The sequence below is a fragment of the Rhinopithecus bieti genome, unplaced genomic scaffold, assembly GCF_001698545.2.
Source record: "Rhinopithecus bieti isolate Rb0 unplaced genomic scaffold, ASM169854v2 scaffold_42532, whole genome shotgun sequence".
Classification (NCBI taxonomy): domain Eukaryota; kingdom Metazoa; phylum Chordata; class Mammalia; order Primates; family Cercopithecidae; genus Rhinopithecus; species Rhinopithecus bieti.
In genome coordinates, this window is record NW_016818301.1 from 1,662,778 (window position 1) to 1,688,971 (window position 26,194).

Genomic DNA, 26,194 nt, shown 5'->3' on the forward strand with positions numbered 1-26,194 from the left:
AAACTTAAATATCTTTTCAAAATTTTGTTAGCTTTGACTGTAGCAGTCCCTAGTATTCCATGTGTCTCAGTCTATTATAATTACGACACAGATGGGTTTTAGAAAACCACCACCTGCTATCTTGTGTTTTCACCTGTGAAACATCTGCCAAGAGCAACATATGACTGCTTGCAACTTTCATTGATCCAAAGCTGGTGAAGGGGCAAGCCAAATGAGCTGGTATAGATCCCCGGATATTAATGAGTGGGCAAACTCTGCTACAGGGGGACTCTAAAAGGCCAAGAAGGGTTGTGAAAGGCTTGGTCAGAATCTTAGGTGGCAAGAAATGGAGCTCTCTTAGTCATCTGTAAACCATCAGTGTTTCCAAGTCTCACAGCAGTTGGGGTATTCGAACAACAGTCACAGGTAAGCCTTAATCTTAGAGGACAAATCAAGGGGAACCCAGGAGGAGATCCCTGTCTGCCTTTGCTGGTCACCTATCTTGGGTAACTAATTCAGCTAAGGAGGAAGTAGAAAGGTCTTTGTGTCCACATGATCAGTCTCCTTCACTGGCCCTCAGTAGTGTTGGACTACCCCAGAAGCCATTGGGTATGTCCTCTGGCTAGGGTGACAGGGGGGATAGTCACCCTCAGCCAAACAGCCTGACACCAAGAGAATGTACCTGAAATGACAACTGCCCCTTGGTACAGCTGTTAGGTCCATATATCTGCTCTTTAGATCCAGTTCCAGTCAAGGTCTCTTATTTTCTGTACCCTGCTTCTCCCCTTTCCAGCCACCTGACACCCACTGCACTTGCTTTCCCTTTCTTATCAAAGCTTCTCTTGAAATAATTTAATAACCTCACTCAGTTCACATACTTCTAATGCTTAATGTGCTTCCTTTCTCAGGGATTCTACGCTCTGTGAAGTGTTTAACCAAAGAAATAAATCCCCAGTAGAGTGATAATGTAATAGGAGGCTGAATGGTGATATTTGTGTGTGCACTGGGGTGAAGGTGAGGGTCAGGAGCTATCTAGACCCTGTTCTGGCATCTTCACTTCTAAAATATCTCAATGGCAGCTCCACCTCCTGGAGGAGAGGGTTTTACATTTCTTGCCTGTCTCTTCCCACCTGGGGCACAGGGCTTGGACAGCAAGTGGAGAAGGTGTGACTGTGCAAGGTGCCCTCTATGTCCCAAGTACTTTTACTACATTTGGTTTAAATTTTCACAACCCTGCAATGTAGGTATTACATTCATACTACAAATAAATGGAGACTTAAAAGTTAGATGACATGCCCAAGGTCACAGAGTAAGTGGCAGAACCGTGATTTAAACCCAAGGTCAGCCTGATTCAAGGTTCCTGATCCTTTCCTGACACAAGGCCATCTCTTCATTGGTATTTCTTCTAAGAAACTGAGTTTCTCATCATTCCTAAGTGGATGCAAAGTAAACAGCAGTGACTGCCCTCCTCCACTTTCCACCCCAAGCCCTTACTCCACTACTCCAGAAATAGCCTGTACTTCATTCCTTGTCTCAGGAACACTCGCCTTCCTTCCTCCAAATAGACTAGGTAAGTTATCAACTTAGGAAAACAACTGATGTATTCTGACAAATATTTATTCTACTATACTCCCAAATTTAACTTTCCCAAAAAAAATCTCATTCCTTCTCAAAAATTCCTGCTTAGCTGAATACCTCATATTGTGGGCATTCAATGCAAAAGTACATATGCCAAATGCTTAATAAGATTTAATTTTCTCTCAAGAGAGGTAAATGTGATACGTAAGTCCCATTCCTTTCCCCTACCCAGCCCACGTCTATCAGATACTCAAATGTGATGAAAATTAAAAAGAATGTACAAACATGTTTTAAACTACTAAGAGCACTGTCTTTCCATTGCTCTTTTTAGGACTTTCATTGCTCATAAGGACTTAATTTCCTAAGTCCTCCCTTCCCCACCATGCTTCCCCAATACCCCATTCAGCAGAGCTGGTTCCCTCTCCAGTTAGAGGAATGGAAATCGATTGGCTGTCTTGTACAGGGATTCTCAGAGGGCAAGCCAAAGAACTGAAGTTGGTTTTCATGGAGTAAACCAGCTCAACCAGGCCTCCGTGCCTAAGTCCTTGCCGTGAAGGCCCAGCCACAACAAAACTGCCAGGCAGGCTGTTCATTTTCTCTTAGGAAGGCAGCAGATTCCCCACGTCATGTCTGCACTAGAATACTGCAGCCAGCGGGGAGAAGAGGTGGGTCACTTCAATTACATCAGAAAAGATCCAATGGGACCATCAAGGACCTCTCCTATTATGTCCCGACTTTAAAGTCCTTATTATTGAGCAGTCAATAATACCTAGGACTTTGTCACCAAACTTTCACAAATGTCAACATGGCCTTAGGACGGGCCAGACATCCACCTACTCTGTGGCCTTGAAACCAGTCAGGCCTCTCAGTGATCTTTCCAGGGCTCCACCTCACCTCGCCACAGAACTCCAGGAGCCATGAAACACGGGAATCTCTCTTTCCAAAGCTCAGAGAGAATGAAGGCAGCTACAGTCCAGGGTGAGACCAAGTAGCTGAGCTTTCTGCTTGATGTGCAAAGAGAAAACTTGAGTAGCAGGGGCACGGGGCCAACTGGCTTCTTATATGTGCCACTGCTAGAAAAAACTAAGTAAAGGGACTACAGGGGCTGGGAAGAAGGCAAAGAGCAACCAGGAAGTGCCGGGTTAGGAAGGAGCACGGCTTCAGAGAAAACCTTTCTGATCCGAACTCTTCCGCTTGTGCTGTCTCCAGGCTCCACTTTCTCATCTCCAGATGAGAGAGAAGTAGAACTTCTGGTTCAAGTGCTGAGGTCCTTTGAGATCTCTGTAAATACAGTTCACTCAGTCAACATTTATTGAATAGTCACTGTTTACTGAGTCTAGAGGAGGGAGGTAGAATCAGTTGAGTACAAGAGTTTAGTCTGAGGTTTGATTGGAAGCCCATCCTGCAATAGTGACTGCTCCTGAAACCCACCAGACCCTGCTTGCTGTAGGGCAGAACACTGAGAAACCAAGTTTGTTGCATTGTAGAGAAACCACATCCCCTTCCACCCTCCCCCTGGACTGTGTCCTTTGATACATGGAGACAGGTAAAAGCTACTGGGATTATCTGGGCTCCTTCACTGGGGCCATGGGAAATTCACAAAGTTCATAGATCCTCTCGCACCTCACAGAAAGCCAACAGCTAAAGAAGAGATGTCCACGAGAGAGGCATCTAGAAGGCTAAATGAGCAGTGATGGGGGGTCAGAACAGGAAGACCAAGGGCTGCTGGCAGGTGGGGTATTTGGAAGTAGGCAGTGAAGCCCCAAGACTAGGATGACAGGAAATGGGCTCGGCATGTTGTGGCCTCTCCGCCTGTCTACTGAGGAAGGGATGGGAGAGGGGTGAGGAAAGATCTAACGAAATAAGGACCTCAGAAGACTCCCTCAAATTCAGAACAAAGGACTTCCGGTCCAAATACATTCTGTATGTTTTCTCCTGAGCTACAACTCAGCAACCTCACCAGGGCCCCAAACAAACCACACATGGCTCACTTAAGGTAGAAACGAAAACCTGCTTTATAAGGCTGCGTGGCCACCACTGGCTTCTCTGCTGAGATATGAGGTGCCAGCCAGGCAGACAGGTGACAGAGGGTGACCCTTCCTCATCTTTTCCCCATCACTACCATCCCCCCGGCCCTACAAATACCCATCTCTGTAATGCAACCACTTCAAAAAATACTCTGAGGAGGAACAGGGTGAAAGGGGTAGGGGTTCAGACTGGTCTGAACAGCAGGCTGGTTCCCGTGAGGTAGCTGATGCCCATGCTCCTGGGCAGAGGCTTTTGGAGAGAGGCCAATTATGGGCTCACAGCCAGGAGGGAGTCACTAGTTGACTGGAAAGTGGAGGAAGTAGAAAGTCTTGAAGTCCGCCCAGAGTACTTGATCACAGGTAACGTCTGAGTGGAAAGGCTGGGCTCTTTGCTGGTGTCCTCACTGTCCTTTGAGGAACTGGGTTTCTGGGGATAAGGGGAAAGGCCAGTTTGAGTCTTCTTGGATTTGGGCGTGGTCCCGTCTTCAGAGAGTAGTAGGCTTCCCTCACAGGAGCTGTGTTTTCTGGAGGGAATAGATGGTGAAAGAAATGGCTGAGACACTGTTTAACTGAGACTTTACCTTAGAATTTGCCTTCAGAGTCTGGAGCAGGCATTCACGACATTATGGTGTTGTAGGCCATAATTACATGGATATGTAATAACCATAAAAAAAATTCTATTTACTTGAAGGCTTGAGATCTGCAGTGCAAGAGTGAAAGGAGGTGCAGGTAGAGGGCTAACGACTTCCCACAGCTAGTGGGTATGGCTGACAGTGGTCGCTTCAGGAGGCGCTTCTGTCCTCCAGCTCAGCTTCCCTGGGCATACCAAGAGCTACCAGGAAAAGGATGCTATGGCTGCATGTCCTGACACTCCCATCAACCCCCAGCTGAAGAATGCTGATCTCACTGCCACAGTCTGGGAAGATGGGAAGGAAGAAAACTCTCCAAACTCACAGCCAGCAGCCCATCCCTTGCCCAGGCAGCACTCACCCCAGCTTGCTAGTCTCTGATTTGCTGAAGGCATTGAGTATCACGTCATCCTTTGAGACAGTCAGAAGTGTTGTCGGGAGAGACCACTAAGAGCAAAGGAATCAATGAGACCAAAAGGGCTTGGCAGAGGCAAGGCAGGAGTGTTTGGGGTCTTGGGACCCTCCAGCTCTACCTCTAAGTGAATCATGGGGCTCTCCCCTTCCCTACTCCTCAGGCGTAGGCCCAGGTGGGTAAAAGTCTCAGTTCTCTTCTGAATCAGACAAGAAGTTGAGGCCTACAAAGCACTTTTTGATCCTTGAAAGAAAGGTACCCAGGGAATCCTGGAGGCAACTATTCCCTTGAAAGGAAAGAGTAGTGAGACAGAAGCACAGCCTAGCGGAGAAGTGAGAGAGGCCTGTACATACCAATCCAACTCCCGCTGCACTCATAAGGCAGAGGAGGGAGGGGCCTGAGAAGGAGCTGTCCTCCACACTGGCAGCACTCACCACTGGAGCAGAATCAGAGACAACTCCCATGTGGAACCCTTTGTAGCACCAACTCCGGAGCAGATCTACTCCTAGGACAAGATTAGCAGGAGTTGTGGTTTAAGAAAGTAGAATCAACTGGCTAATTCTTCTTTCCAGAGAGGCCTATTTCTTGGTATACTGGGATTTAATCTCTCACTAAACATGGCTTTCTGAGGGCTGGGAGGGCACATCACCTTTAAGCTTGTTGCCATGGTATTTCTGTTCCCATTGGGTGGTGAGAATGTTGAAATATCGTGGCTGCTCAAAAAAGCGGAGATAGCGAGAGGAGATATGAGAAGGAAAAATTCGTTCAAACTGACCACGGCGAGAAAACTCATCTTCCATCTCAACCAGAATCCGAACATCATCTGGTGTCAGAACATCCAGCACAGATGCATAGAAGTCCTGTGGTCCAAGGAACAGGGAGAAAAAATGTGTGAGAAAAAGTGTGTGACAGAGAGTGTAAATCAGGGGCAGAGACTCAAGAAGCTGGGGGACAGGGAGCACACCCCTGGGGTCCTACAGCTCCAGGACTCTCATGGAACTACTGAGGGCAGCCTAGTGGGCCAGCTCTGAAAGACATCTGTTCCTAAGTCTACTGAACTTAGCTAGTGGGGAAGACACTCTTATTTGGGGTCGGGGGAGCCACTGGGGCTGAGAGGTTAAGTAGGTTGTTGGGTAAAGTCAAGATGAGGATCCAGCAATTAAGATTCGGCACCAGTCCTGTATCTGCCATGCTTAAATCCAGCTCCCTTATCTGCTCTGAGAAAGTCAGCTTCCTGGGGTCTCTCACTGTGCCTCTCAGAGAAAGAAACCAAAGGGCAAAAGTCTACAGTTTGGACAAGAGGGGGCGAGAAAACATGGTAAAGACAATTAATGCTCTCCCAGAATGACAGACATGCCAAAAAACCTCTGTGCATCAGAGGATCACAGGCCTGGATTAAGAAACCCTGCTCTAGGCCGGGCGCGGTGGCTCAAGCCTGTAATCCCAGCAGTTCGGGAGGCCGAGACGGGCGTATCACAAGGTCAGGAGATCGAGACCATCCTGGCTAACACGGTGAAACCCCGTCTCTACTAAAACTACAAAAAACTAGCCAGGCGAGGTGGCGGCACCTGTAGTCCCAGCTACCCGGGAGGCTGAGGCAGGAGAATGGCGTGAACCCGGGAGGCGGAGCTTGCAGTGAGCTGAGATCCGGCCATAGCACTCCAGCCTGGGTGGCAGAGCGAGACTCCGTCTCAAAAAAAAAAGAAACCCTGCTCTAAAGAAAAGCTGGTTGCAGCTGGGAGCAGTGGCTCACACCTGTAATCCCGGCACTTTGGGAGGCTGAGGCAGGTGGATCACTTGAGATCAGGAGGTCGAGACCAGCCTGACCAACATGGAGAATCCCTGTCTCTATTAAAAAATATAAAATTAGCTGGGTGTGGTGGTGCATGCCTCTAATCCCAGCTACTTGGGAGGCTGAGGCAGGAGAATCACTTGAACCTGGGAGGCGGAGGTTGCGGTGAGCCGAGATCGCACCATTGCTCTCTAGCCTGGGCAATAAGAGTGAAACTCCGTCTCAAAAAAGAAAAAAAAAAAAAAAAGAAAAGAAAAGCTGGTTGCTTTAGGGTCCCAAATGTTTAACCAGGGAAGTTTTCTGCTAGCACTGGAGGGAAGACCAACCTCCTACCTGATCAGGAATTTTCTGGGTCAGATAATAGGCTTTCTTCATCTTCTGTGCAGTGACATGCTCTGGAGCCATTCGACATTTGTCCCCGGGGGAGGTGGGCAAGCTACAGCAGAGGCCAGAAAGAAAGCAAAGGGCAGGGTCAGCAGCTTCGTATTTGGAGGAAATACGGAGAAGGTCCAGTCCAGCAGATACCCTTCTCGAGAGAAGACAAAGATGCATGAACAGAGGTTAATTGAGTAGTAGGTTGGACTAAAATACACTCCCCAAAAGTAACCTGAGAGTCATCAAATATTAAGTGAAAGGGTACAAACCACCATCTTTAGGTTGAATTTGAATGATAAAAAATGAGGACCTTGCAATAAGCCTTATTGTGTTATATACTTCAGTTTAGTTTAATTCGGTGAACACTTAACTATATACCCAGCTCTGTCCTACTGGCTGTGTGACCCTGGGCAACTGACTTCACCTCCCTTCACCTCAGTTTCATCACCCACATTACTACAATTACCATAATCACTGTTGAGAGGGATGGTGAGACTCTGTTTCTAAAAAAATAATACTAATGAAAAAAAGATGACTAAAAAGCAACTCTTGCCCCCAAGGAGCTTATGGTATGGCAGGTGGGATATGTCAAATGACAACCACTGGACAGAGCCAAACATGAGTCTACAAGGTACAGCGGGGAAAGCAAGTTTTGTTATCAGGCAAATCAGGATTTGAATTCCAGTCCTACCACTCTCCAGTTGAATGACTTTGATAGGCTACTTAATCCCAAAGAGCTTCAGTTTTCTCCTCTGTAAACTGCAGGTACAAATACTAACCTTACAGGGTTATTGGAAGGATAAATTATAGGGTTTTCCTCACACATCTCAGATACTAAGTAAATATAAACTCCCTCCTCTCAAGAGTGGTTCCCAATGCTTTGTGGTATGAAAAAAGAAAAAAAAATGGTCATACTGAGTTGGCTTCGTGAAGATGTATAAGCTAGACTTTGATGAACAATAGAGGTTAACGGCAGGTCTGGCTATGGGCATTTCAGGAGGAAGAAACCCCATAAGCAGAGGAAAGAACACTATGGGGAACAGCAAGAGGCAATAAACATTTCAGAGAAGAGACTGGACCAACTGGTCCTTAAGGATCATTCTGACTTTGAGGTTGTGTGAGTGATCCAGTTTGTAAGGGCACAGGAGCCAGGAGAGGAAGAAGAGAAAGAGATATACCAAGAAAAAGGAAGCTGGGACCCTGACTGCCCAGGTAAGGAGCTAATTTTTTTTTTTTTTTTTTTAGAAACAGGGTCTTGCTATATTGCCCAGGCTAAAGAGAGTACAACGGCTATTCACAGGCATGATCATCATAGTGCACTACAGCTTTGAACTTCTGGCCTTAAAAGATCCCCCTGCTTCAGCCTCCCATGTAGCTGGGACTAGAGACACACACCAGTGTGCATAAGATGTTTAAATCTGATTCCTAGGCCTGTGGTTCCTAAGCAGAGGATCAACATAACTGAACATACTTGAGAGGCACTGATGTGGCATGGTAGCATGTTAGTGGACTGTAGGGGCAAGACTGAGCAGCAAGGGAAACCAGGCAGAAGGGAGCACCCAGAATCCATTCCTTCCCAGAAACTACAGCAGGGCTATTCATGCTACCAGCGGAGCTGTGAAGAAACAGGGGCCTCACCTGGTGGTGGAGCTGCTGCAGCTGCTACGGCTGGAAATGACATCCTCTGCATTGGGCAGGACAAAACCTGCCAGATTCAGAAGGTCACGAATCATCTGGCCTTTGATGCTAATATCCAGTGGAGAGTTGGAGTGGAGGCTTCAGAAAAAGGATAAAAATAGTGATCAAAGCAGCACTCCGAAACAGTCTCTGGTCATATGTGCAACTCAGTTACTTCCTGGATTCCCTAGGATGAAAGCTGCTCAAACATTCCCATGCAGGATCACCATCACAAGACTCTCTTGCCCCAAAGACGGTGAATAACCTCACTCAGAGTGGTAAACGTGCCCATGACCTTGATCTGCTAAAGGAAAGCAAGCGGTAAGGATCCACTTAAAAAGAACAACTTGCTAGGCGCAGTGGCTCACACCTGTAATCCCAGCACTTTGGGAGGCCGAGGTGGGCGGATGATGAGGTCAGGAGATCGAGACCATCCTGGCTAACACAGTGAAACCCTGTCTCTACTAAAAATACAAAAAATTAGCTGGGTGTGGTGGTGTACGCCTGTAGTCCCAGCTACTCGGGAGGCTGAGGCAGGAGAACTCTCTTGAATCCGGGAGGTGGAGGTTGCAGTAAGCCAAGATCGCACCACTGCACTCCAGCCTGGGTGACAGAGTGACTCCATCTCAAAGGGGGAGAAAAAAAAAAAAAAGAACAACTTACTAGAGTGGCAATGGGAGCGTGAGGATAATGGAAGGATTCTATTGTGAGTGTCCTCAGAATAACACCTACCTTGGGGAAATGTTGACTTCCAGGACCCAGGGCTTGAGGTTTTCATCTAGCATGATGTCAAAACCAAAGAGTTCGTGGCAGCTATAGGGCCGCCGCACATACATCTTGAGCAGGCTGGTCACGTAGGGCTCTGACCTGGTCACGGGGATGAGGAAGTACTCAGTTCAGCTCCTCCCAGAGGGCTCTACCCAGAGCTATCCTGCCAAAAGAGTGGCCCAGAGATAGGCAGGCAGAAGCAACCCAGGAAAGGTAGCTGTCAAGAGATGCCTCTGATCTGGGACCAGCTCCTGGGGATGAAGTTCAGTAGATGAGCAGAACTTAACTCTGGCCACTCCTTCCTATTCTCCGTCATTAAAACCAAACCACAGTAGGGGCAAAGTCCAGAGCACAGCAGTGTGAGGCCTGGGAGAAAGGAGGGGGGTCAGCAGCAGGCCCCACACCCAGGTTGGCAATGTGACTCACGAGATGATGGTTTTGACAACAACATCCTTTATCTTCTCCCAGATGGCATCGCTATTGACTCCCTTCTGGCTCAGGTAGTTCCACAAAGCCTTCAGTGCCCTGCAGAGGAGAAAGAGGAAGTATTAGGAATTATATTCTAGGAATGAGTGACAAAACAAAGAAAAAGAAGAGACCTAATGGTATTTTCTTCATGTCTCTTCCTTTGACAGTTTAAATTATGAAAGAGATGAACTTGGATGCAGATAGACCAATTCTTTTTTTTTTTTTTTTGAGATGGAGTTTTGCCCTTTCACCCAGGCTGGAGTGAAGTGGCGTGATCTCGGCTCACTGCAACCTCTGCCCCCGAGGTTCAAGTGATTCTCCTGCCTCAGCCTCCTGAGCAGCTGGGATTATCGGTGCCCGCCACCATGCCCAGCTAATTTTTGTATTTTTAGTAGAGACAGGGTTGCGCCACATTGGCCGGGCTGGTCTCAAACTCTTGACCTCAGGTGATCCACCCACATTGGCCTCCCAAAGTGCTAGGATTACAGGCGTGAGCCACCACATCCGGCCTCAAATAGACCAATTCTGAATTGGTAATTGTTATCTCTGGGTCTTATATTAATCCTCCACTCACCATGCCCCTGAACTTCCCAAAACCCCAGAACCCTGTATTCCTCTAGGCCTTCACTGGCCTGGGACACTCTGCCCTCAGTACCATTTGTGGCCCTGGCAGGCCATTTCATCTGCATTGGCCTGGTACTCGGCATTCTTTTTATTGACACTGTAGTTGGTCAGGTGCATGAACTTATTGCCAAGGCTCTTCATGGAAGGAGAATACCTGGAAGTCAGCAAAAACAAGGCAGAGGTAAGATGGTGACAGAGCAGATGGAGAAGGGGCCAAACATTTTCCCAAATACTGAAGAGGTGAAGAACAAGTACACAGATCTTTTCATAGCCACAAGAGCCTGAGAAGTGTGTCTGTTGGCAAAGTTCTGAAAAACCACAGCTAAACTCATCTCCTTTATCCCACCTCAGTCCCGTATGCAGGAAGACATTCCCCAGATTTAACGAAGTAGAGAGCCTCCTGATTTCCCATTTCCTGCCTTCTCCCTTGCTAACAAAAACTATCAAAATATTTGTTATTTTCCTGTTTGGTGTCTTCTAGTTTCCCTCCCTCTGAGGAAAATAAAATCCCCAATATTGTCAGAGGATACCTCACCACTGTCACATACTTGCAACTGGCAAAGCGGACCAGTCCATCCGAAAAGAGGTAAATCCGCAGAGGATCGTAGGAAGTGACGTAAACATAGATCCGCAGGTCAAACTTGCTGCCGCTGATGAGGTAGGGTTTGTGTAGATACCTACATAGGACAAAGGCCAGCTTCTCATCCAGCCACATGATGGGGCTCAGTGGGTAACCAAGCCACAGAAAAAGCCAGCTAACAGTCCCCAAGATAAAGACCTTAGAACCGTTGGCTAAGGAAGCTCTTTGGCTGGGAGAACAAAGGGCAGAAGAACATTGTAAGAAGGGAACCTCGAGGCCAAGGAGGTGGGAGGACGGGGTAAGGGATATGTGCTACAGGCTCACCTCTGTACCAGGAGGGGCCTTCGCTTGGGGAGCTGACTCCACTTATGAATAACCTGGATGCCAATGCCTCGAGCTGATGCTGGCTAGGAGCAGAAAGGAGATGAGATTTGCTCCAGGTCCAATACTCTGTTGTTCCCACTCAGACCATAGTCTCCTGCCCACTGTGATTCACTCACTGGCTTCACAATCCACTTTTGGCGACTGCTGCTCTCCCACGCTTTGCGCAGGAGCTTGGCGTCCTGGGGCAGGATAAAGGACTGGGGGAAGAAACTGAACTCCTTCTTGCCAAAGCGGTTCTGCATGCGTGACAGGTTCCGCCATAGCCGGTCCTTCCTCCCAATCTGGAATGAGCCTGGGAAATGGTTTAGCTACAAAAGGAAAAAGGGTGAGTGCAGGAAGAGGGCAGAAGTGAGGCCATAAGGAAGATGACAAGACTCACTCTACCATTCAACTTCTTTAGCAGCACTCCAAGCTGTTGTTCCATCTTACTATCACCACCCTAATGGTCCTTAAGTATCCAACTGCAGAGCACTCACCAAAAGATGATTAAAACACAGACAAAACAGAGTAATGTAAGACAGACATGATATTCACCTTAAGTGCAAAGAAAAAGCTATTATACCTTTTTCCATGAAACCCTATGGGATGAGGACAGAAAAGCATTTTGCCTTTAGTAAGTCTGGGGGCAAGGGACTCATTCATTCCAACGTGAGACCAGAAGTCCTCTTTACACATATTCAGCTTGGGAGGATGGAATGTGCAGTGGTCATAGGGAAACATAATAAACAGAAAATAGACAGTCTAACTCAAGACACATTAGAGGAAAAAGTGCCTTTGAGAAGCTGCAACTGCAGGATTTCAGAGCTACACCCTCCTATGAGGTTGGATTTCAGGAGAGGGACTCAGCTGCCCCCACATAGCAAGAAGCTCCAAAATACTGCAGCTGAACTGGAGATGTACGTGATCCACTGGAGTCTCTCACTGTACCCCCATCCTGTAACTTTCTCCTCTGTACAGCTTCCTGACTTCTCCATGGTCATCATCCTCTTCCCGCCCCCTACCCCTTACCCACATCATCACCCTCCTCTTGGCCTAGTCCAAAGTCCAGGGAAACAGCTCCTCAGAAAGGGCCCCTACCTTCTGATGCTCTCGAATGGATCGGAAACTAGGAGACTTCATGTGGTGACCCCAACAGCCCAGCCAGTCATCGTTTCCTATGGGAGGCACATCAGGAATCAGCCTTGCTAACAGCCCAGTCCAGGGACAGAGAAAGGCCCAGAGGCCCCAGAACTGGGCATAGCTCCCAGACTTGGTTTGCAAAGAGTTGCTATGGAGCTGTCCTACATGAGGCCCTGGGGCCAGGGACAGAACAATGGCCCTTTGTCTCTCAATTCTGAACAACAGGCTCAGCCCAGGATTTCAGAGCTACACCCTCCTATAAGACTGGATTTCAGGAGAGGGCCCCAGCTGCCCCCACATTGGCACGAGCTGTCTAGAGCTCTCCCCCTACTCAAAGCCCATCTATTTGGGGCAAAAAGGACAGGTTCACAGGAAGGCAAGCAACTCACTTTTGCTGATTTTGAAGTGGGACCGTCCAATGGTCTGCTTGACAATGTTGGGGGTCACTGTGCTCATCTTCCACCGGAGCAACTTCCTCTGCTCCCAGGGAAGTTTCTCCACTGGGAAGAATGCAAGGGGTGTGGGGATGGGGGGTGGAGAAGAGCGGAGAGTCATGATGAGAAGACAAAAAAGATGGTATGGCTGCCCATTTTTCCCTGGGCAGGCAAGTCACTATTGCTCCAGATCAGAGTTTCAGAGGAGCACACTTTGGGAAGGAAGAGGGGCTGTGCAGGAATGAGGAACAAAGGAAGGGAAGACTGAAAGGGAAAAGCAGCAAGGTTGGAGAGCATGAACTCAGCATGACATGGCAAGGTTGAAAAGGGTCAGCTAAAGGATAGACAAGAAACAGGTTGCATTAGACCTACGACCTATGTGGGGAACTGAGCACAGTGTGACAACTGCCACAACACCCATTCTGGAAACCCTCTCCCACCTACAGCCACCTCCTCCCAACTTAGCTAGCAACCTTCTCCCTGGGGACTCTTCTGGGCTTTGACACTTGGCCAGGTTTACCTCTCTCATCCCGAGTGCCAAAATAGATGGTAGGGGGAACGTTGGGAAAGAGACTGTAGATGAGGGCTGGTCGGACAACTTTCTCATGATTGGAAAGGGGTTTGGTCAGAATTTCCATACAGCTTCTAAGACGAAAAACAAACACGGACTAGAGAAAGAGAAAAAGCAACAGCCCTGAAGCGTTGTTACTATGATGTACGATTTCTTTTCAAGTGCTGTCTTTTAACTTGTGATTCTAAAAAGCCAGGTGCTCAATAATAATTATTTTATACATATTAATCCCTAAGGTACTAGGCTAACCTACATATAACCACACCATTAAATGTCACCTAAAGACAAGGTTTTCCAATACTTCATTCTGCAATACAGCTCCAAAATTTTCTGTGACAAGACATTGTCTGGGAAAGTCCCTGACAGGAGTGGTTCTGAGAGGGGAAATGAATGTGGGTGGATACTAGTAGAAGAATGTGCTATGCTAAGACGAAGAAATAAATGAGGGAAGAAAAGAATGATGTGAAAATTATGAAGGAGGAAAACCAAAAAAGATCTGAGGTGCAGAGACTTTTAAATAGAAAAAGGGGAAAAAGCAATAGAAAGAAAAGAAACAGTGATACTTCTAGTTCATTTTATATTTAGGTTCATCTAAAGATTCATGGACTGTTAGTGCTTTTCTCTATTTTGGAAGTGATTTGTGACACTGGAATTTTAGGTAACAGTATGGGAACACAGATCTGGATGTGACGAAGAGACGTGGCTGATCTGGGGCCATGGGTTCCCTACTGTTATTCCAACAAGGGCTTGGCCAAGGCTGTCTCAAGGGGTGTCAACATAGCAGACATATCAACTACCTGTCAGGTATAAGCTGACAGACCCAGATCATTCCTCTAACTAGCACTGAAAAATGGAGAAAATAGCTATTACTCTTTACAACTTAGATAATATAATCCACAAATATTATTATAACATTAATTTTTAGTTTAAAAAAGTCACTTTACCTGTTATTATTTTCAGCACAACAGAAATAGGCACTGTATGTGAAACATTTCAGTTTTAAATCTTAAAGATTTTAATGAATTTCAGGGAATCAAGTTAAATACTAATTCCCAATGAAAATTCCTATTAATTCAACTCTATTCCTCATTTTCAAAATTTTTTCTTCAAAGGCTTTTGGTTTACTGAGTACGAGAATTTAAGATTGTTGAAGTCAATAAGAATGAGTTAAAATTTAAAACAAAGATAGAGACCGGGGCAGTGGCTCATGCCTGTAATCCCAGGACTTTGGGAGGCCAAGGCAGGCGGATCACCCAAGGTTGGGAGTTGCAGACCAGCCTGACCAACATGGGGTAACCCCCATCTCTACTAAAAATACAAAATTAGCCAGGCGTAGTGGCGCATGCCTGTAGTCCCAAATACTCGGGAGGCTGAGGCAGGAGAATGGCTCGAACCCGGGAGGCAGAGGTTGTGATGAGCCGAGATCACACCATTGCACTCTAGCCTGGGCAACAAGAGCAAAATCCCATCTCAAAAAAAAAAAAAAAAAAAAAAGATAGAAACATAAAATGGTACAGCCACTCTGGAAAACAGTTTTGGCAGTTTCTTAAAAAACTAAACATGCAATCATCATACAACCTAGTAATTGCACTCCTGGGCATTTATCCCAGAGAGATGAAGACTTATATTCACACAAAAATATGTACATGATTATTTATAGCAGCTTTATTCATAACAGCCAAAAGCTGAAAACAACCCAAATACCTTCAACAGGTGTATGGTTAAATAAACTGTGGTACATCCATACCACAGAACACTATCCAGCAATAAAAAAGAATGAGAACTATCGATACATGCAACAACCCAGGTCAATCTCCAAAGAATATGCTGAGTGAAAAAATGTCAATGTCAAAAGGTGACATACTGCTGTCACTCTACCTGTGTAACATTCTTGAAATGACAAAAAGAAGAACTAGTGGTTGCCAGGGGATTAAGGAGGGAATGGGAGTAGGAGGGAAGTAGGTGTAGCTATAAGGGTAGCAGGAGGAGGAATTCCTACAGTGATGACAACGTTCTGTATCTTTTTTTTTTTTTTTGAGAGAGTCTTGCCTCTTGTCACCCAGGCTGGGGTGCAGTGGTGCGATCTCAGCTCACTGCAACCTCTGCCTCCCAGGTTCATGTGATTCTCCTGCCTCAGCCTCCCGAGTAGCTGGGATTACAGGTGCCCACCATCATGCCCAACCAATTTTTCTATTTTTAGAAGATGTTGTATTTTAGTAAAACACAGGGTTTCACCATGTTGGCCAGGTTGGTCTCAAACTCCTGACTTCAACTGATCTACTCACCTCAGCCTCCCAAAGTCCTGGGGTTACAGGCGTGAGCTACTGTGCCCAGCAAAATGTTCCATATCTTGACTCTAACAATGTTAACAACATCCCAGTTGTACTATATTGTACTTCTCCAAGATGTTACCCAATGGGGGAAACTGAGTAGAGAGTACAGGGGACCTCTCTGCATTCTTTCTTATAACTACATGTGAAATCTATAATTATTTCAATATCACAAGCTTAATTTAAAAACAAACAAAAAACCCTTGTGAGTTGTTTCACAAGAGTCCTAAACTTCTCCTCAAGAGACCTGGCTTCTAGTCTAGCCATGCTAGAAACTATGACCTTGGAACAGCTACTTCACTTCTCTGGTCCTCAATATTTACACTGGACTTGATGGTTTCCATCTCTAAAATTACATGATTCTTAGAGCACAACAGAAAATGCAGTGAAAATATTGCTGTGTAAAGAAACAGGTAGTGTTTCCAATGATTTTTCTGTTTTTCAGTGGTTGCCAAATTTTCCATAATAAATATACAAATACTTCATAATAGAGAAAAAGTAAGATTTTAGCAATCTAAAAGTATTTTAGTCATCTTTAAAATGCAGAGTGGTTTGGAATTCATCTATCTCCATTTTTGGTCAGGTGCAGTGGCTCACATCCCTAATCTCAGTGCTTTGGGAGGCTAAAGCAAGAGGATCACTTGAGACCAGAGTTCAAGACCAGCCTGGGTAATATAATGAGACCTTCCCCCACAACTCTACAAAAAAAATTTTTAATTAGCTGGGTGTGGTGGGTGGGCCTGTAGTCCCAGCTGTTCAGGAGGCTGAGGCAGGAAGATTGCTTGAGCCCAGGAGTTCGAGGTTACAGTAAGCTATGATGGATCCACTGCACTCTAGCCTGGGTAATAGAGCAAGACTCTGACTCTAAAAAATAAAAATATGTATTTACATTTTCTTGAAAATTATGTCTAAGCCTCATATAGAGAAGAAGTTATGTGCAATTTGTAGAAGTTAATTAATTAATGAGCAAATTATTAACAAACACCTTTTGTGAATTTTATCTTATATATCAGGAAGGCTAAAGGGCTGTGTAGCAGTCCTGAAGTAGGCCCTTAAGTGTAAAAAAGGTAGGACTCCAAATCAATTACATGTCAAATATCTTTCTCCTATGAAGAGTGGAGGTACTTAATCAACATCCAATATATATAACCCGAAGTCATTTTGCTTTTCTGGAAGGAGGATGGGTTGGGCTGAAAGTGACAACTTATGCATCAGACTCAGGGTGCCCGTGATGGGATTTCTATCCACCTTCACAGAGAATCCCAGTTCTCGCTCCCACTTTCCAAACAGCTCTGTCTCCACCTTACAGGTTAAGGGCTCTAAAATTGGTGTGCTGCTGCCACACCACCACATTTCACAGAGATGCAGCCCGTCTTGTCCATGCTAAACAAGGCAGAGAAGGCTCCCTTTATTCCTAGCTTCATCTAAGGCAGGGTTGATGCAAAGAAAAGCAACCCGACTCTGGGTGCTCCATATATTGGTCAAGCCCAATGACATACAGCTAGTTTTTCATTAAAAATTAGGGCCAGGTGCAGTGGCTCATCCCTATAATCCCAGCATTTTGGCAGGTCAACGATTACAGGTGTGCGCCACCATACCCAGCTAATTGTTTCTATTTTTAGTAGAGATGGTGTTTCACCATGTTAGCCAGCCTGGTCTCTAACTCCTGGCCTCAAGTGATCCACCCATCTTAGCCTCCCAAAGTGTTACAATTATAGGCATAAGCCACTATGCCCAGTCCATGATACTGTTTTTGTTGTTTTGTTTCTGAGACAGAGTCTCACTCCGTAACCCAGGCTGGGAGTGCAGCAGTGTGACCTCAGCTCACTGCAACCTCCACCTCCCAGGTTCAAGTGATTCTCGTGCCTCAGCCTCCCAAGCAGCTGGGATTACAGGTGTGCACCACCATACCTTGCTGATTTTTATATTTTTAGTAGAGACAGGGTTTTGCCATGTTGGCCAGGCTAGTCTCGAACTCCTGACCTCAGGTGATCCGTCTGCCTCAGCCTCCCAAAGTGCTGGGGTTACAGGTGTGAGCCACTGCGCCTGGCCCATGATACTGTTTTTAAGCCCCACAGATGAGATGTGCTTCTGGCCCCCCATTACTCCCTGTTCAAAATTAAAGTCGCAAACACAAAATTTGGTAAAATGCATTAGAGTTCTTAAGGCCATTAATGACTTGAGTGGTTAATCTCTTTATAATCTTTAAGAGACAAAAGATGAGCATCTAACAATGATCTATACAGCCACGCTTACCTAGAGATCACGGCCACCGATTCGCTAGGGGTGACAGCACTTAATGAGGAGCACTCTGAGTCTCCTAGAGGAAGGAAGAACAGAGAAATTCTGACTAGAAAAGGCTGCAGCACAAACTTACCAAGCCTAGGCAACTATTCTTGAATATCCTGGGCTCAACCCTTCTTGGGGAGCCACAAGCACCACCCTGCTGCTTTGCACTGCCTTCCTCAACAGAAGCATGGGGAAGGTAAGACCAGTGGGACAGGAGGACTAGAGACCAAAGTCCTCTAGAAGGCACTACCTCCCTCTTAAGAATCCCAAAGCAAATGACTGATGTAGGTAATGTGAGTCAAGGACCTAGTACACAATTGTTAGCCCCCTGCCCAAAATGTCATAACCAACTCCTAGTTGGAAGTAAAAGGGTTCCCTACTCACCCTCCTCCTCTTCATTCTCATCATGGCTACAACAGTCTTCCAAACCATCTACTAGTTCTTCTTCTGTATCTTCAGTCTCAGCCTGATCTGGCTGGAGGTCAGTAGCTGAACTAAAAGAAAGAATCATGCCCCCAGCCTAGTCAACTCCATCAAAGAGGTCACAGTTAGATTCTCATTCCTTCATCATCTCCCAGTATTTGCCCCTTCTCCATTACCAATCTGCTACGTCTTGCCTGGACCTCACAACTCATTTCTCTTGTCTTCAAAGCTGAGGTCTAGGTATAGCTCCTCAACCTTACATCTCCCATTCTGCAAAGAGGCACTATGTTTTCCATTTTTTTGGTGTCCCTCATAGCATATAAGTACAACATTCTACATCTAAAAAACCATCAATGGATATCTGGTAATTGACTTGAAATGTCCCTAGGCCACTCTCTGGGAACTCAGAAGAAGGCCTTAGTGGACCAAGTTTCCAGGAAAATAACAAAACACAAGAGAAGTAGCCAACTATGTGTGTGCCCTAACCATAAATGGCTGTCATGCCAAGAATGTCTGAGAACCTGATTTGGTTTGGAAAAAGTAGGAAAGTCACAGGCTTCAACACTTGGTGTTCACAATTCTTATTTCTCTCCTGGTTTTTACTTAAAATAGGGGTTGACGAACTCTTTCTCTAAAGGACCAGAGAGTAAATATTTTTGTTTGCAGGCCAGTCAGTTTATCACAACTACTCAGCTCTATCATTGTAACAAGAAAGCAGCCACAGACAACTGCAAATGAATGGACAAGGCTGCATCCCAATAAAACTTTATTTACAAAAGCAGGCAACAAGCAAGATTTGGTCTGCAAGCTATAGTTTCCCAACCCTTGCCCTGAAGTGAAAACCAAAAATTCTAGGGCAGCTAAAAAATAAAACCAACCTTCAGAGGTACAGGGTCAATGCCAACCCAAATTATGGTATATACATTCTACTGTTCTAAATGAACCAAAAACATTATCCAACGTACCTAATATCCCTATCAGATGAGTCCAGCTCCCTGGCCTCCTCGGGTCTTTCCTTCTCAGACTGGCCCAGCTGGATGGAAGAGAGGCGGGTGGCCACGTTGGCTATGCCAAGAGTTTGAGGAGAAGGGGGACCTGGAGCTTTGCCTTCTCCAAATGGTGGGGGGTCAATTACAGATTCACAGGCAGGGCTGTGATTGAGCCCACTGGCATGTGAGGCAAGGAGGTGAATGCTGATACGTTTGGTACAGAAGACTGTATTGTCCAACCCCAAGGTATCTGAGGCACCAGGGAGGACCCGACCAACCAATCCAGCATCCTCCTGAGGAAACCGCTGATTTACCGCAGGAGGTTTCCACCGCCTGCTCCTGTTGAGGACATTCCACTGGAAGCTGGGGTTCAGGAAACTAGATTGTTCAAACTGGCAGCCTTGCCTCGGCATCTTCTCAAAGCCTCTTGCAGTCAATTTCCTTACGGCCTCAGTGAACCGAATCTCCTTAGTTGGGGCCTGGGAATCAGAGTTGTCATCCAGAGCACAGGAAAGTGGCTCTGCCCTCATGGCTAGGTTATTCCGGTTATACCAGGAAGAGGCAACACTGGTGGCGGATGTGTCATGGGAGTTAGGGGTAGACAAGGCGATATGGGCACTGGCATCAGCTAGGACACTGCCAATGCTTTTGGGCACCTTATGGTCAACAGGCTGTGGTGCACAGTCTCCAGTACCCCCTGAATGATGCCAGGAGACAGGCTGGATCTTGGGTGGTGATACTGGCTTCAGGCCCTCTGTGGTCTGCAATAAAGGCACTTGAGTGCTATTTGGCCGCATGAAGGAATTATTATTCAGCATGGGCTTATAGGAGGAAGAGAGTGGAGATGGGATCTTCCCTGAGATGGCAGACGCCAGGCTTTTCCCTGAAGGGTTTTCCCCAGCCGCTGCCAAGCAGAGGTATGGTTCTGTGGATGAGGAGGCCATGGGCTGGGCCATGGGGAAGACCATGGAAGAAATGGCCTTGTCGGCAGTGAGACTGACAGGGAGGCTCTTTTGAGGGAGAGGAAAAGGGCTTTTTTCTGATGGGCTCGAACGCAAGCAGAAAGACTCCAGTTGCTGGTAGGGTTTGTGCCTATAGCTGGAGCGGCGGTATAGGAGGGTGTTGTTGAACAAGTCCGGGAGAGTGTGTAGGTAACAGGAACTGCTGTGGCCTGCAATGACAGCCGTGGTCCCAGAGCTACATAAAGTGCTAGGGCAAAAGAAATATGCTGGCTGGGGTGGGATGCCCAAGAGGGCTGGGCCCAACCCTGCTGACAGTGTCTCCACTTGCTTCTTTTCCAGCTTCCAGATTGGCTTCACTTGCTGATGGGCCTGAGGCCAGACTTTGCCCTCCGAGGGTTTCTCAGGTGGCGTGGCAGACACTGTGCCTGAGGGACCACTCTGCTTGAAGCTGTTTTTCTGGCGGAGGCCAATACTGTAGTGCTCTGCTCCTGCTGAGGCCATGAGGGGCCCACATCATGGCCACACGGTCTCATGGCCTGGCTCAGGTAAGGTGCCACACACCTCCGGTAGTAGCAGCTGCATCCTTGAAGTCCGTCAGTCTGAAGGGGAGAGAAATGATAGGAAATGTTACAGCGCCAGGAGGACAGATACCATGCTACAGTGGTCCTCAGGTAAGCAGTACAGTCCCACTTCAGCATTTTTGGGCAACCAGTCTTGGTCGTCATTTGGAGCCCTGGGAGAACACTAGATTTCCAGGGCATTTCCAGTGGTCTTCCTATTGCCCTCATATGATCAAAGTTGGCTTCATTAAGGACTAAGACACTGAGGTGCCACCACCACTGTGAGGTCGTTCATGAGTCTGCACTCTGTCACTCAGAAAGTTTTTCTCTCTCTCCAACAAAAAATACATCTTTCTGCCTCACTGCCCACAACTTTCCATGAGGGGCTACCTTCTCTCACCCAAAACCAGTGTGGCTAGGAATAAAGCAAATGTGAAGTGAGAGAGAAGAGTATCTTCCTTCTCATCAATCAATTCTGAAAGATGAAAGATTATTCGAGTCCAGGTGAGACAGCTCACACCTGTAATCTCAGCTTGAGCCCAGGAGTTCAAGACCAGCCTGCCCAATATGGCAAAACCCCACCACAACAAAAAATTAGCTAGGCATGGTGGTATGCACCTGAAGTCCCAGCTACTAGAGAGGCTGACATGGGAGGATCGCTTGAGCCTGGCAGGTGGAGGTTGCAGCAAGCCGAGATGGTGCCATGTACTCCAGCATGGGCAACAGAGTGAGACCCCATCTTAGAAAAAAAAAGGTGATCTGAAAACTCGTTTTACATCTACTGCTCCCTAAATTAACTCAGCTGCCTCTGATTTAGTCTGCTTTTCACGGTTAAGTAGGACAAGTTCAGATAGGAGAACAGAATTCCCTTGCTGACCCCGGAGTTTATTCTGGAGCTGAGACAGCAATTTCATCTCTTGCTAACTATACAGACTTAAATTCCATCCTGTGTGTTGGTGGGAAAAAGAAGAAAGAAAATTGAACTAAACACCAGCATAATTTTTACTTAAAGTGACTTTATTTCCAGCAGCCATACTGGGACAGGAGAGTTCAGGGAGTAAGAAGAGGACAGAGCTTTCTTCACTCCAAAGTCCAGGCTTAAGTTTGGGCTTATCTCAGGGAGGAAGAGCCTGTTTCTTGCATCTTCTCAATCAGTGTTTCCTTTAATACAAAACCTCTAAGCCAGCCTTCTGGGTCTCAAACTGTCTGTTCAGCATGGTCACTTACTTTCTAAATCAAATTCACAAAATATTCTCCAATTTTCACAACTGTATGGAAAGGTAGGCCTGCTTTCATGGCAGCATATGGGGGGAAATAACGAAAACTGTAAAAAGTCATTCATGGCCAGGCGCAGTGGCTCACGCCTGTAATGCCAGCACTTTGGGAGGCTGAGGCGGGCAGATCACTTGAGCTCAGGAGTTTGAGACCAGACTGGGCAACATGGCAAAACCCCATCTCCACAAAAGATACAAAAATCAGCCAGGTGTGGTACATGCCTGTGGTCCCAGCTACCTGGGAAGCTGAGGCATGAAAAACCTTGAGCATGGAAGGTGGAAGTTACAGCAAGCCAAGATAGCACCACTGCTCTCCAGCCTGGGTGACAGAGAGAGAGACTGTCTCACAAAAAAAAAAAAAAAAAAAAGGTCGGGCGCAGTGGCTCACGCCTGTAATCCCAACACTTTGGGAGGCCAAGGCGGGTGGATCACAAGGTCAGGAGTTCAAGACCAGCCTGGCCAGCATGGTGAAACCCTGTCTCTACTAAAAATATAAAAATTAGCCAGGCATGGAGGCGGGTGCCTGTAATCCCAGCTACTTGGGAGGCTGAGGCAGGAAAATTGCTTGAACTCAGGAGGTGGAGGTTGCAGTGAGCTGAGATCGCACCATTGCACTCCAGCCAGGGCGACACAGTGAGACTCTGTCTCAAAAAAAAAGTAGTAGTCATTTGTCTGGGGTAATTCTGAAAGGAATCCTGACATCCTCATCAAGTGTTTTCAGAGTAGCTAGAGGGAAGGAAATAGCAGAGCGGTTTTGTTTTGTTTTGAGACAGGGTCTTGCTCTGTCACCCAGACTGGAATGCAGTGGCACAAACATGGCTCACTGCAGCCTCTGACTCCTGGACTCAAATGATCTTCCCCTTTCAGCCTCCCAAATAGCTGGGACCACAAGCATGCACCACCACACACAGTTGATTTTTTTTGTTATTGTTAAGATAGGGAGTGGCAGTATCTCACTATGCTGCCCAGGCTGGTCTCGACTCCTGGCCTCAAGCGATCCTCCCATCTCAGCCTCCCAATAAACTGGGATTACAAGCCTGTGCCACTGAACCCAGCCCTAGGAGAGATGGTTTTTTCACTTAAGTAATATTTAAAATGCAAAACTTGAGAGACTACCTTGTATTTTGATTAACAGAGTAATGGCCAAGGAAGATCTAAGACTCCTGTCTACAGCTATGAATGAATAGTACCAACAGACAGACTGCAGAAGCCATGGGATGTCACCCTCTTTACCTGCAAAGGCTGACCTACATGGACTCTTTCTCAAGGAGAGTACAAAAAATCACAACGCAGCACTGCCAATATTCAAAATGATAGTGGGCTAAGAACAGCACAATGCTAAAACTGGATTTTGAAGCCAGTTACCTCAAAATGAGGTGACAGAAAATGGACCACTACACAAGTGCAAACTATGGAAATACCGTGCTTGGAACAATTACAGAGTGCGCTTATGGTAGAGAAGCATAGAGACAAAGGGAGAAGTCAAATCCTGCCAATCACTTCACAAGATTACACGCACACATGCATGTGTATTATGTACACTCAATATATTCACAAACCCGGCTGGGCGCAGTGGCTCAAGCCTGTAATCCCAGCACTTTGGGATGCCGAGATGGGCGGATCACGAAGTCAGGAGATCGAGACCATCCTGGCTAACATGGTGAAACCCCGTCTCTACTAAAATTACAAAAAACTAGCCGGGCGAGGTGGCGGGCGCCTGTAGTCCCAGCTACTCGGGAGGCTGAGGCAGGAGAATGGCGTAAACCTGGGAGGCGGAGCTTGCAGTGAGCTGAGATCCGGCCACTGCACTCCAGCCTGGGCGACAGAGCGAGACTCCGTCTCCAAAAAAAAAAAAACATATTCACAAACCCTCACTTAGTCCTCTTTCAGGCAGCTGCAACATGACCTAGGCAGTCTTCTCTGACTCCTGAGTTTGAACAGGATGCCTCACCTCTGTGCATGCCACCATCACTGCTCACAGAACATTAGCTTCAATAATGAACTAACTCATCAGACTAGAAGCAAGGAGCACATTCTCCTCCAGCTGATGTCCCCAACACAGTAACTGATACACAGGAAGTGCTCAATATTCTGTTGAGTAATCAAACTGGAAAAGCACAGTAAATGAAGGGGAGACAAACTTGAACACTAGTTTGGGCACCTAATGAATGTCTGGTACCATGCTAGGCATTTTATTCATATTATTTCATTTAATTCTAAAAAAACCCTTACATTCACTTTACTGACGATGAATCCAAGACTCAGAAAAGTTAAGCAACTTTTCTATAATTAAATAACCAATAAGTAGCAATGCCTAGATTAAAACTCAAATCTGTCTGAGTCTACAATGCCTATTAAATGGAATGAAACACATACTTAGACTCTATCCCCTCCATTATCTCTAATCTTTAGGTACGAGACAAAAGCCAGGCTGGAAACACTCCTCCATATTTATACCAAGGCCCTTTGTGGAAAATCTCTAAAAGCACATCACTGACTTTTCATCAACACCACAGCCAATCAGTCCCCCTCTCCCTTGTAGCCACAAGCACTCACTGCACGACACTTCCTTTTGCACACACTGCTCAATGTTTGCCTTGCTACATCCCACCACATGAACCCTCAGTGCCAAACACATGAACACAAGCAGCCCAACACCTAGCTGGCTTGGCTTTTAATCCAAAAGAGGAAGAGGGAGGCCAAGGATACACGCCTACCCTCCTCAGAAGCTGCAGGTGGCCTGCTCCCAGATAATGTGTAAAACAACACACCTGGGCAGGTACTAGAGTAGAGTGAATTCTCTTCTCTCTAAGGTATTCCAGATCTCATATCTCTGCAATAGTCATTTCCCACTTCTTGTCTCCTCTCATAGTCCCTATATGGTTTGCATTTGTGTCCCACCAAATCTCATGTTGATTTGTAATCCCCAATGTTGGAGGAGGTGATGGGATCATGGAGGCGGATTTCCCCCTTGCTGTTCTCATGATGGTGAGTTCTCGTGAGATCTGGTTGTTTACAAGTGTATAGCACTGCCCCACTTTCTCTCTCTCCTGCTCTGGCCATGTGAAGACATGCCTGCTTCCCCTTCCACCATGACTAAATGTTTCCTGAGGCCTCTGCAGCCATGCTACCCATACAGCCTGCAGAACCATGAGCCAATTAAACCTCTTTTCTTTATAAATCACCCAGTCTCAGGTATTTATTTATAGCAGTACGAGAATGAACTAATACAGTCCTCATGATGTGTAGTATAGCAACTTGGAGAAGGGCCACCTGTCTTCCTAAAGAAGTATGTCTGGACTCAAGGGCCAACAAGCAGGTGAGAGGATGTTTCTGTAACTCTCTTTCTGGGAAATAGTTCCAAAGCTAGTTAAGAGATACCCAAGGTTGGATAAGATGGCTGTGTTAGGAATTACCAAGCAAAGACAAATTTGTTGCATCTGCAGAGAGTAACTTCAAGAATGCCAAGTAAACAGTATCACTCGCAACAGTATCAAATACCAATGCTCCAACCTAGTTTCAGTGTTTGAGGTTCAGAAGTAGTGTCACTTTAAGACAAGGAAATGATAGTTGCTAAAAACAACTTCCTTCCTTCTCTTTGTAGAGATTCCTAATGAGATCAAAACTTCAAATGGTTGGGAAGCAGAGGCCTAACTAAACCATTCAGGCAGCCTGGGTCCCAGACCCCCAATCACTGCCACAGGTCATCTTTTCCAGTATCCTGCCCACTGCTTTAAAGGAATGTAAGTGACAAACTTTGAAAAGCTTCTGAAGGCCCAAAGTCTAAGAAGTGAAGGAAGTTGGCTGGGCGCGGTGGCTCAAGCCTGTAATCCCAGCACTTTGGGAGGCCAAGAGGGGTGGATCACGAGGTCAGGAGATCGAGACCATCCTGGCTAACACAGTGTAACCCCGTTTCTACTAAAAAATGCCAAAAAAAAAAAAAAAAAAAA

General features: G+C 46.5%; 1 protein-coding gene across 6 annotated transcripts in view; it reads right to left on the reverse strand.

Moving 5' to 3' along the window:
• Positions 1-3,476: 3,476 nt before the first annotated feature.
• The window catches only part of TTLL4 (tubulin tyrosine ligase like 4), a 45,951-nt gene continuing 23,233 nt past the window's right edge, over positions 3,477-26,194 (reverse strand). For 3 of the 6 annotated variants that reach the window (XM_017856890.1, XM_017856889.1, XM_017856888.1), the window contains 18 exons: positions 19,425-21,009; positions 18,421-18,530; positions 18,004-18,067; positions 13,367-13,491; positions 12,802-12,912; positions 12,371-12,447; positions 11,410-11,601; positions 11,234-11,316; positions 10,878-11,006; positions 10,361-10,483; positions 9,664-9,762; positions 9,202-9,336; positions 8,431-8,568; positions 6,751-6,853; positions 5,275-5,485; positions 5,060-5,130; positions 4,575-4,660; positions 3,549-4,108 (listed from right to left, as the gene is read on the reverse strand). In XM_017856890.1, the coding sequence (XP_017712379.1) occupies positions 3,853-4,108; positions 4,575-4,660; positions 5,060-5,130; positions 5,275-5,485; positions 6,751-6,853; positions 8,431-8,568; positions 9,202-9,336; positions 9,664-9,762; positions 10,361-10,483; positions 10,878-11,006; positions 11,234-11,316; positions 11,410-11,601; positions 12,371-12,447; positions 12,802-12,912; positions 13,367-13,491; positions 18,004-18,067; positions 18,421-18,530; positions 19,425-20,911 (3,600 nt within the window). In that variant the 5' untranslated portion in view covers positions 20,912-21,009 and the 3' untranslated portion in view covers positions 3,549-3,852. The other 3 variants (XM_017856893.1, XM_017856891.1, XM_017856892.1) reach the window with 3 other exon arrangements.